The sequence below is a fragment of the Dama dama genome, chromosome 11, assembly GCF_033118175.1.
Source record: "Dama dama isolate Ldn47 chromosome 11, ASM3311817v1, whole genome shotgun sequence".
NCBI lineage: Eukaryota > Metazoa > Chordata > Mammalia > Artiodactyla > Cervidae > Dama > Dama dama.
Genome location: NC_083691.1, coordinates 91,973,597 through 91,984,760, shown reverse-complemented (window position 1 = coordinate 91,984,760; position 11,164 = coordinate 91,973,597). Strand labels below are relative to the sequence as shown.

General features: G+C 43.2%; 2 protein-coding genes across 13 annotated transcripts in view; one reads left to right on the top strand and one right to left on the bottom strand.

Annotated features, from left to right (window-relative positions):
• The first annotated feature begins 2,595 nt into the window (after window positions 1-2,595).
• Window positions 2,596-5,143, top strand: NAT8 (N-acetyltransferase 8 (putative)). Its single transcript, XM_061155728.1, has 2 exons — window positions 2,596-3,068; window positions 3,633-5,143. Exon 2 carries the CDS (start codon window positions 3,706-3,708, stop codon window positions 4,408-4,410), a length of 705 nt encoding a protein of 234 aa, XP_061011711.1. The 5' UTR covers window positions 2,596-3,068; window positions 3,633-3,705; the 3' UTR covers window positions 4,411-5,143.
• Window positions 5,144-5,274: 131 nt separating this feature from the next.
• Window positions 5,275-11,164, bottom strand: part of ALMS1 (ALMS1 centrosome and basal body associated protein) — a 207,591-nt gene continuing 201,701 nt past the window's right edge. For all 12 annotated transcript variants that reach the window (XM_061155716.1, XM_061155719.1, XM_061155721.1 and 9 more), the window contains 3 exons: window positions 9,842-9,905; window positions 7,030-7,129; window positions 5,275-5,631 (listed from right to left, as the gene is read on the bottom strand). In XM_061155716.1, the coding sequence (XP_061011699.1) occupies window positions 5,587-5,631; window positions 7,030-7,129; window positions 9,842-9,905 (209 nt within the window). In that variant the 3' untranslated portion in view covers window positions 5,275-5,586. The remainder of the gene's footprint in view (window positions 5,632-7,029; window positions 7,130-9,841; window positions 9,906-11,164) is intronic.

Genomic DNA, 11,164 nt, shown 5'->3' with positions numbered 1-11,164 from the left:
ATTCAAACACTTTGTCAGATACCTGCCTTTTGGGGTCAGCATGTGGTACTAAAAAGCAAAATGTTCAGGCCTTTGAGTCAAAACTGCCAAGGCTCGGGTGCCACTCTCATGGGTAGGATATCTCAAGTTTGTGAGCCTTGGCTTCACGTGTGTAAAATGGAAGCAATATGAGCCTTAGCCCTTAGATGGTTGTGAATGTCAAATAGTACAGCACAGGAAAAGTGCTTTTCTCACAGTGCCAGCTATCTAATATCTCAGCAAATAACAGCTGTCTATGTACCAGGCATAATACTGAGGCATACAGTAAAGTGAGACTCACTGCTGGTGGGAAAGTAAAACTTAGGACAACGGTTTGGCAGTGCCTCAAGCTGTTAAAACAGAGTTACCATATGACCCAGCAATTCCACTCCTAGATACATACCAAAGGAATTGAAGACAGGTGTTGAAACAACCGCCTGTAAGAATATTCATAGCAACACTATTCACAATAGCCAGAACGTGGAAACAAGTGTCCATCAGTGGATGACTGGATAAACAAATGCCGTCTGTCCTTTTGATGGAACATTATTCAGCTATAAAAAGCAATGAAGTGCTGACACCTGCTAGGACATGGGTGAACTTTGAGAACCAAAGTGAAAAACTAAACATAAAAGTTCACATCTTGTGATTCCATTTAAATGAAACATCCAGAATAGGTAAATCCAAAGACACAGCAGGCTAGTGGTTGCCAGGGGTGCCGGAGGGGTGGAAATGGAGTGACTACCTACTGACTAAAGGGTTTCATTTTGGGGTGATGAAAATGCTTCAGAACAAGACAGGTGGTTATACAACATTGTGAATATACTAAGTGCCACTGAGTTGTACACATTTGAATGGTTAATTAAAAATAACAGAATAACACACCTGCCTTACCTTCAGGAATTCACAATCTTTTAATGGGTCTCTTTAGACTGACTCTTAAGAGTTGGCTGAAGTACATCTGCAGCAATATAGAATATCATGCTAAGTGAAGAAAGTCAGAGAAGGACAAATACAAATACCATGTGAGACCGCTTGTATGTGGAATCTAAAATAGGACACAAATGAACTCATCCACAGAACAGAAACAGACTCAGAGAATAAACTTGTGGTTGCTATGTGGGAGAGGAAGGGAGTGGGAATTTAGCAGGTGCAATTTGTTTAGTAGATGCAAATTGTTATACACAGAATGGATAAACAACAAGGTCCTACTGTATAGTGCAGGGAACTATATTCAATGTCCTGTGACAAACCACAATGGGGACTATGAAAAAGAATGTATATGTATAACTGAGTCACTTTGCAGTGCAGCAGAAATTAATACATTGTAAGTCAACTATCATCCAATAAATTTTTTTAAAAAGGAGTTGGCTGAGGCAGAGACAGATTCCCAAGCCTCAGTTTCATCATTTGAAAGCAGGGGCAAGAGCCTGTAATGTGCTAAGACTTCTAGACTTGCATCTCTTACACAGAGAATTACCCATAATTCCTCTATCCAGATATAAATGCTGCCAATCTTTGGTGTAACCATTCAAGACTTTTCTCTCTGCATGCTTGTGAATATAAATTATTATTGCTATATTTTTTTCAAAAAGGAATGAAAACATACTGTTTTATAACCTTTTATAGCTTGACAGTTATTTTTCATGTCAATAAATCCTCATGATCATCATTCATGACTATGAGGAAGGTTAAAAAGCCTAAATGTAAACCAAGGTCACTGGGTTGAGGAAGCCACAGAAGTTGGTGAGAATCAGGAAAGAGAGGGCGGGGACAGACAGGACATCTGGCCCCTCAGCTTGACCATTAGGTTTCTGATTGGTGAATATTAGAGACTCATTAGGGTTACTCAGCTATACTTTGGAGCCTTCTATTATTCTCTTTTGGTTCCTTGTTCAAATTTTGCTTAACGTTGAAATGTTAAAAATGGCACCTCTGCGGTGATCTCTTTCACAAGCCTGGTCTCTGAAGCATCCTCCGAGTTGCTCTTGCCAGAAACCTAGCTGCCATCTCTGACCCCTTCTTCATCCTCAGATTAGCATTAACTTGTCATTTCTGTTCCTAAAAGACACTAAGAGGGCCAGTTTACATCCATGGCCCCATTCTGGTCCAAGTTACCACTTTCTCTTGTAGGATCCCCGCTAGCCTAGATGGCTCCTTTGCGAACATAGAACAAGTCGCCCCCTTCAACACTGACACAACCTGCTGGACATGCATTTCAGTGGGCAGTGACACCTTTGAGCCAAATAAGAAAAAGATGCCTTTTTTGGTCAGACTCAGCTCTGTGCCAGGGCTCGTGGATTTTAGTTCCCACAAGCCTTCCTTGACAAGGTGATCTTGTAAAGTGAGCATCTGCGTATCTACCTGTATCCAGAGGCCCTTCTGCTTGGACCACTGCACTAGCCTCTGGGGGGCAGGGGGATATAGACTTCCATTCCAGGCCCTTTCAGTCCATTTTCCACAGGTCACCAGAATCACACACACATACCACACAACCCACCGCTACCTCTGGTTATTACGTCCCAGCTAAAAGAACAGCAGTGGGCTCCTGATGTTCTTAGAACAGAGCCCAAACTTCGTAACCTGGATGATATGCCCTGATGGGCAGGGCCCTGCTGCCCTCACCCAGCCGTGGAGGACCGTGTATACTGAGCCAGCAGAACTGGACTCTGGCCTGTGATGACAGAGCACAGGGTGAGGGGCGAATACTCCACGCCAAGGTGCCAAGTGAACTGCCATGGTTGGGGGTGTAGGCCGGCCACAAGGGCAAGAGCCCCTGAGCTGTTCCAAACCCTGCGTGACCCCTCCAAGCTAATGCCCTGGAATTCAGAGAACAAAGAATGGGCTTCCTGCTCGATCAGAGCCCAGCCCCTTGACCTTGGGCTTTATGATTAACAAATATTCAGAAGTCAGCCAATGAGGTGCCATCCAGGACCTGGGCCCCAGAAATAGAACAGGCCCTGCACAGTCTCTCCTGGATGCCAGTCGGACGCTGAGGACAGAGGCCAGGCAGAGGCAGCCCTGGACGCTCCAGGCTCTTGTGATAGCAGGTGAGAGGACATGGGTGGAAGGACAGTGCTCTCAGGTGTGGCCTGGAGCTCCGGACTCGCCCGGCCTTCAAGGCTGGATCACTTTTGGTGTTGCACTCTCAGCAGCCTGAAAATCTGCAATCAAGGGGGAAGGAACATTTGCTGTTTCCAAGTCTTTGTACTTGGAAAAACAGGCTTCCCCTAGTCTATGGGCCCTGAAGAGAGGGACCAAAAGGAGGTGGACACATGCGTGGCTGCTGCATGGAGCGCCAGTGTATGGAGAAACTGAGAAGAGGGCTAGGGAATGGGGAAAGACAGGGAGGGTACTTTATAATCAGAGCTTTGTTTATGCTATTTCATTAAATCCTCTGAGCAACTTCAGAAGGCAGATTCTTAGAGATTATATAACATGCCCAAGGTCATGCATGAAGCCATGATGAAATGCAGGTCTTTTGGACTCTACGCCTTCTCCCAGCGGCTGTGGCCTACTTCCTCTTGGGTAGAAGCAGAGAGACACATCTTTGAGCAGGGTCTTCCTGGTTCTGGTAGGTGGGCCACTCACATGGCTTCCTCTTTCTTCCCCAGGGCTGCTGGGCAAGCATAAGGAGACACCTAGCTCTCTCTTGAACTTCGAGATCCAGACAACCAGAAGTCTTCTATGGCTCCCTATCACATCCGCAAATACCAGGAAAATGACCGCAAACGGGTCATAGATTTGTTCTCTATGGCGAAGGCCGAGCACATTCCTGCCACCTTCCGCCACATCCTGAAGCTGCCCCAAACCCTTGTGCTCTTGCTTGGGGGACCCCTTGCCGTAACCCTAGTCTCTGGCTCCTGGGTTCTGGCCTTTGTGGCCAGCCTCGCCCTCCTTGCTGCCCTGAGGTTCCTTGCCAAATACCCCTGGAAGCAGTTTGTAGTCATGTCTTTGCACACAGACATGTCTGACATCACTAAATCTTACCTCGGTGAGCGTGGCTCGGGCTTCTGGGTGGCGGAGTCCAAGGGGCAGGTGGTGGGCATGGTGGGAGCACTGCCTGTTAAGCAGCCCACCCTGCGGAAGGAGCAGCTGGAGCTGCTTCACCTGTGTGTGGCCCCTGAGCACCGAGGTCACGGGATAGCAAAAGCCCTGGTCAGGACTGTCCTCACGTTTGCACGAGACCAGGGCTATGGTGAAGTGGTCCTGACCACCAGCATGCTGCAGCACTCTGCCCTGGCCCTTTACCAGCGCCTTGGCTTCCAGAAGACGAGCCAGTTTTTCTTACTCAAAAGATGGAGGCTAATTTCTTTCTCTCATATTCAATTTACCTACTGCCTCCCCTCTGCTCAGGACTCTCAGGCGCTGGAGCAGGGAGGGGGCCTGTGATCCGCTTTCTAGCGGATTAGTCAGGAGGAATCGGCTCTGCTGCAGAAATAGGCAGCCCCTGACGTCTCAGTGTGACAGCCGGGTAAAAGCTTATGGCTTTGCGTAGTGGTGCTGGGGGTGGGGTGGCTCTGCTCCATTCAGTCTCTTAGGATTGCTACTGTTTCATTTATCTAATGCCAACAGGTTGTTGCATGAAAAACTACCACAAAACAATAATAAACCTTTTTCTTTGGCTCATGAGTCTGTGGGTCAGCAGCTTAGGCTGGGTCGCCCCTTTGGTGTCCAGGTGTCATGCCGGGGACCCTCCCCACTTTCAGTGAATGGAAATGCAAAATCATATGAAGAGGGCGTGGAGAAGGCGTGTGAGAAGAATCCACGTGAGAAGGACTGGGGCCAATGATGCCATCAATCTGTTACGGTTCCCAAGGTCTCTGCTGAAGGGGAGAAGGCAGCCAGGGACAGGACCAGACCCAGAAGTGGCACTACCTGCATCTCTCTGGCCAGGACCAGGTCATGATTTAAATCCAGCTACTGTTGTCTCCTGAGTTGTGTCTACTAAAGGCTAGTGGCCCTGAGGGAAGCTGGAGTGAGGCTAGGACGTGGCTCTGGACCCAAGGTGCCTGTGTCTGCTGCGAGTCCATGGGCCCACTCAATGACTACCTAAGCAGACACTGTCTCCACAGAATCAACAAAAGGGCTCTCTCTACATCACATGGCATTTCTAAAGAGAGACCACATTTTCTCTAACAGCCCATTTCCCTTGACTGGCACTTTTAGGTTGAAGGCTCCCACAAACCCCTGGGAAACACTGCCTAGCTCCCGGCACCTCTCCAGATGGAAAATAAAAAACCTGCTGCTGCTTGCTTTACTATGAGTCAATCAGAAGTTATTTATTTTCTATAAAAACACATACAAAAAGGGACTTACTCTTGGCTAGAATTAAGGTAGTATCACTGTAACAAATATCCTTGTGGGTAAGGCCACTGTGGAGAAATACTGCTCCTAAACCATTAATAATCTTAGTCATCATTCTACCCAAGACTCTTTAGAAGGTAACTACTTCTACATTACACATGGACAACAAGTTTTATTCAACCAGACTCATAAAAGTAAGGATTGTGTTCCTCCAAGCTGATAAAATATAATTCCAAGGCGCTGAGGAAAATACTCTTTATTTCAGTCCCAAGGAACTTTTCTCCCCAAGAGTTGATTGGTCACTTTCTGTGGAAGAAAAGAAAGGGAGGAAATAAGTTAGACATTCTTGCCATCAGAGGCAGACAGCCGCTCCTCACCCTAGACGTGCTGCTGAAGAGACCGGTGTGGTTCTCCCAAATCTTATCTTTCCCAGCTTCAGAAAATACGATAATTATAGTAAAAAAAAAAAACTTCCTCAAGTGTTTAGGAAAGATGATCTACAGTCTGTTACAGTCTACACAGAAACATTATATTAATATAATCCTAACAGACTAATCAGTCCGTCAGTTCACAAACACACAAGCATAAAGAGAAGCCTGGCCTTGTGATGCTGATGCACCACACACCCCACTTGAGGGAGCCCAGCCCGAGCCGCGGTGCATGCTCCAGGAGCAATTCTCCAATCTCACATGGGTCTCGTATGAACTCGTCTCTTGGTTCCTGACTTTCAGAGTCCTCTGAGGGTGAAACAAGGGGGTTGGGAAAGAAATGAGAACAGTGAAGGACCTAGACCTTCAGGTCCATCTGCTTTCTCAAGGAATTAATTAGCAGCAAGTCCCCTGGCCTGTGAGGTTCTGGGACTTGTAGCACCATTGATTCTACTGGGGCCATGGGTAGGAAATGGTGGTGGCTTCAAGGTCCCGAGTCCCCAGACTACCAACTTGTATGCTACACTTGGACATTTTCCAATTTATTTGAAAAGTTCTAATGGTATATGATTTACCTGTAAGGGACATAAAACTACCATTTGGGACTCAAATGAAAGACCAACAATTCTGAAGGATGTGGGGATTTCCAGCATGGCATCTAAACTGACACCTAACTATGAAATTTGGTTTCACTCCAAAGGTGTCTGGAAGATGACTTATTTATCTATTGAATAATTTTAAAGTATTAAAGAAAACATTTTTTTTTGGCCACACCATGCAGCATGTGTGATCTTAGTTCCCAACCAGGGATTGAACCTGGGCCCCTACAGTGGGAGCACAGAGTCTCAAACACACTGGACCTCTAGTGAAGTCCCTGAAAGAAACTGAAGTTGCTCAGTCGTGTCTGACTCTTTGCGACCCCATGGACTGTAGCCTACCAGTCTCCTCCATCCGTGGGATTTTCCAGGCAAGGGTACTGGAGTGGGTTGCCATTTCCTTCTCCAGAGGATCTTCCCAACTCAGGGATTGAACCTGGGTCTCCCGCATTGTAGGCAGACGCTTTACCATCTGAGCCACCAGGGAAGTCTATTTGATTTGCCTTTTTAGATTTTCAGATTTGAAATCTAGTTACAGGTGCTTTTGTCTTCTAAATTTCAGCGGTGGTACAATGTATTTATTAGCTTAAGTTCACTCTCCAAATAGGGTTAATTCAAACAGGTCTTGATTTCTCTTTCCCCTGGTAAACCTCATCAATCCTGCTTTAGGACTGACTGACCTTTTTATACAGCTGGGCTCGCAGACGGTATGACTTATATTCTGATCTCCTTTTTTCTTCTTCTCTTTTTTTCTGTACTTCGGGAAGCTGTTCATAAATCCTTAGAAATGGTGATGGTGGAAAGACAGAAAGCAGTGAGGTTACTGACCACAGGGGCACACGATCACTTCTCCCCATGTCTCCTAAGCTCTACTGCTCTCTAGGCACTCATTCCCTCACACAGACTGTGGGCCTGTTGTGGGCCCAACTTCCTGTTAGACACTTGGACATAAAGAACGCTGGCCTAGAGTGTTCAAGACCTGGAAAGAGATACAGATAAACAAAAACATAATAAAACCCTGCTGATAGTGGTCACTTCTGGGAAAGTAGTGGAATAAAGGGTGCGGATGAACTTCTTGGCACTCTATATGTAAAGATGTATGGTTTCAATATAAGATAATGACTATGTATTACTACCATATTTCTAAAGACGAAAAATAATAGAAAAAAAGTACAAGGGGTCATATCTACAAAATGCTACACAGAGTTACAGGAAATGAAAAAAACTTTTTCTGACAGAAGGAGGTCAACGAAGACCAAAAAGATTAAGTTTGAGGTGGGTCTTGAAGAAGTCAGGAGTAGAAAGGAGATGGGAGGGGAAGGGAGTATCAGTAAGAACGGAGTCAAGGGTCATGGGGAGAGTGTGGGGAACAGACGGGGTGAAGGTCTCACAGTCACATGAAACCGTGGGCTCTGTCCATCATGGGTTGGATGCCACTGATTTTAAAGAAACATGTTTTGAGGAACATGATCAAAGATGCATTTGATATACACACTTTAATTGGAAATTATCTAAATTTCCAACAAGAAAACAAATAAATTAGGGACTATAATAAAATTATTACAAAGCACAAAATGTTTCAAATAGGTTTTATGATATGGGAAAACATTCACAATACTCAAAATATAGTGTTAAGCAAAATAAAACAGGCTACAAACTTCTATATATAGTATGATCAACCATTTGGGGAAAAAGAAGTATTGCGTTGGCCAAAAAGTTCCTTCAGTTTTAAAGTGAGAATAAAAGACATGTTTTTCATTTTCACTAAGAACTTCATTGAACAGTGTATTCACTGTTTTGTTCCACTACCTTCTGCCATTTTCCAGGCAACTTCATAATTCCATCCTCCCAAACTTTTTATCTTTTTGAGCAAAGAACTGTTTCAGGTGCCTTTCACAGTCTTCCAGGGAATTGAAAAATTTTCCATTAATATTATAAAGACCAGAATAAATGTAAATCCGAAGGTGCAATGTCTGGTGAATACTGCAGATGAATCAGAACTTCCTAGCCAAACTGTAACAGTTTTTTCTTGGTCAACAAACATGCAGTCTTGTGTTATCTTGATGAAAGATGATGTGTTTTGTGTTGACTGATTCAACAGAATTAGTCTGGCTCACTTTTCGTCGAGTGTTGCTTTCAGTTGGTTTAATTGGGAGCAGCACTTGTTGGAATTAATTATTTGGTTTTCCAGAAGCAGCTCACAATAGAGGACTCCCTTCCAATCCCACCATATAGACAACATCACCTCCTCTGGATGAAGATCACACTTTGGTGTGGCTGGTGGTTCATTTTGCTTGCCCCACGATCACTTCCTTTCCATATTATTGTACAGTATCCACTTTTGATCACCCATCACAATTTGTTTTAAAAAACAGAATGTTTTTGTTATGTTAAATAGAGAATCACATGCAGAAATATGGTCAAGAAGGTTTTTTTCACTTAACTTATGTGGACCCTAAATATCAAAGTGATTAACATAACCAAGTTGGTGCAAATGGTTTTTAAAGACTCAACATTTGATTTGGATATACTGAGTACATTGGCTGTCTCTCATGAGGCATAACATTGATGGTTCTCAATATCTCAATTTGATTGCTATCAACTTCAACTGATCAACCCGACCACCTGTGGAGCTTTCAGCAAGAAATCTCCAGCATGAAATGAAACTTTGTAAACCACTTTTGATACATCCGATAAGTCGCTGTAACTTCTCCATATATTGCACAAATCTATTTTTGCATTTCAGTTATGTTTTTATTGCTCTTGAAATAGTAAAGTATAATATACTGAAAATTTGCTCTTTTTCTTCTATCTTCAATATTAAAATGGATACATAAAAATTCACCAATTTTGATAAGTTTTAAAATGCATTCTGATATGACAGACAGCTGTCACAATACAACCTAACAAAATTGTTTTGAAAGAAGTTAAAGACAAGTAAGTGCTACTAGAGCCATCTTCTGGAAAATACTGAATTTTTGCCAACCCACTATATGCATCTATGTAAGCACAAATACTTTTTTTAAAAGACTACAAATGGTGTACACATGATTCTGAAACTTTATTTCAAGTTTCAAACTTTACTTAGATACAAGCCTAATGTATTGTATCTTTGATATTATTTCCTTATCTCTTATTATATTGGATACAATTCCTAGAAAAAGGATTGCCTATATATAGAACCCCAAATAAGTATTTACTTTTATTTCAAAATATTTTTATTTATATTTAAGTTTCTAACAAAAACAAGCCTGACCAAAGCATAAAAATTCCTGGCAATTCTTTGTATTTTTTATATATGAGGCATCCATACCATGATCTGCTAATTTTCATTTCCTTTTTAGAACCATAAGTGAGAAACTATTTTTATAGCTAATTTTCTCTTAATGTTTTAACTAGAGCATAATGCCTTTATTCTGGGCCAAGCTATAGCCCCTGACCATTTGGTGGCCTGATTTATACTTTTATAGTTACTTATTCTTTTGGCCTTACCGTTTAGACCTCTGAATCATTTCCTTCTTTCCAATAGGCCTTTTCTTTTGGGCTGCCAGGAAGCCTAAGCAAGAGAAGAGATTTTTTAGTGGACTGTGTCATTTTTTCTTTGAAGTGACGTATAGTTGATTTACAATATTATGTAAGTTTTAGGTGTACAACATAGTTATTCACAATTTTTAAAAGCTATACCCCATTTATAGTTATAAAATATTGGCTCTATCCTCTGTGCTGTACAATACATTCTTGTAGCTTACTTATGTCTGAATCTCCAATCCTTATCTTGACCCTCTCCTCTTCCCTTTCCCCACTAGTATAACCACTAGTGTGTTCTCAATATCTGTGAGACTGTATCTTTTTTCTTATATTCTTTCAGTTCAGTTCAGTTGCTCAGTAGTGTCCGACTCTGCAACCCCATGAATCGCAGCACACCAGGCCTCCCTGTCCATCACCAACTCCCGGAGTTTATTCAAACTCATGTCCATCGAGTCAGTGATACCATCCAATCATCTCAGCCTCTGTCGTCCCCTTCTCCTCCTGCCCCCAATCCCTCCCAGCATCAGGGTCTTTTCCAATAAGTCAACTCTTCGCATGAGGTGGCCAAAGGACTGGAGTTTCAGCTTCAGCATCAGTCCTTCCAATGAACACCCAGGACTGATCCCCTTTAGGATGGACAGGTTGGATCTCCTTGCAGTCCAAGGGACTCTCAAGAGTCTTCTCCAACACCACAGTTCAAAAGCATCAATTTTTCAGTGCTCAGCTTTCTTCACAGTCCAACTCTCACATCCATACATGACTACTGGAAAAACCATAGCCTTGACTAGATGGACCTTTGTTTGTTGTATTTTTTAGATTCCACATAAGTGATATAGTAACTGTGTTTATCTTTGTCTGACTTATTTCACTAAGCATAATAACCTCCAGATTAATCCATGCTGTTCCAAATGGCAAAATTTGATTCTTTTTTATGGTTGAGTATCAAGTGGTGTCACCATATCAGCCCCTAAAAACTGTGGACCTGTGACTTATGTTTCCATACCAGACCCTGAGAGCTGGACATTTGCCCTGATTTACCTCTGTGTTCATTTCAAAAGTACCTGGCATTTGGCAGAGATGTTTCACAGCTGGACTTTGAGATACATGCTTTGAGAGATATATAGAGGTCAACTGCCCCAAACCGGTTCTGCCTTGACCACAAGAACGAGCCTGTGTAGATGCAACCTGGAAGTGTCCAAAACTGACTTTTGCTTCATTAACAAGCTAAGGTCTCTGTCCAAAGGGGGCACAAACTCTGTACAAACTCTGCTAGGCACAAAGTTCCAA

What these genes read in the sequence shown, in the direction of transcription:
- NAT8 (XM_061155728.1), top strand. Translation starts at nt 3,706, where the DNA reads ATGGCTCCCTATCACATCCGCAAATACCAGGAAAATGACCGCAAACGG.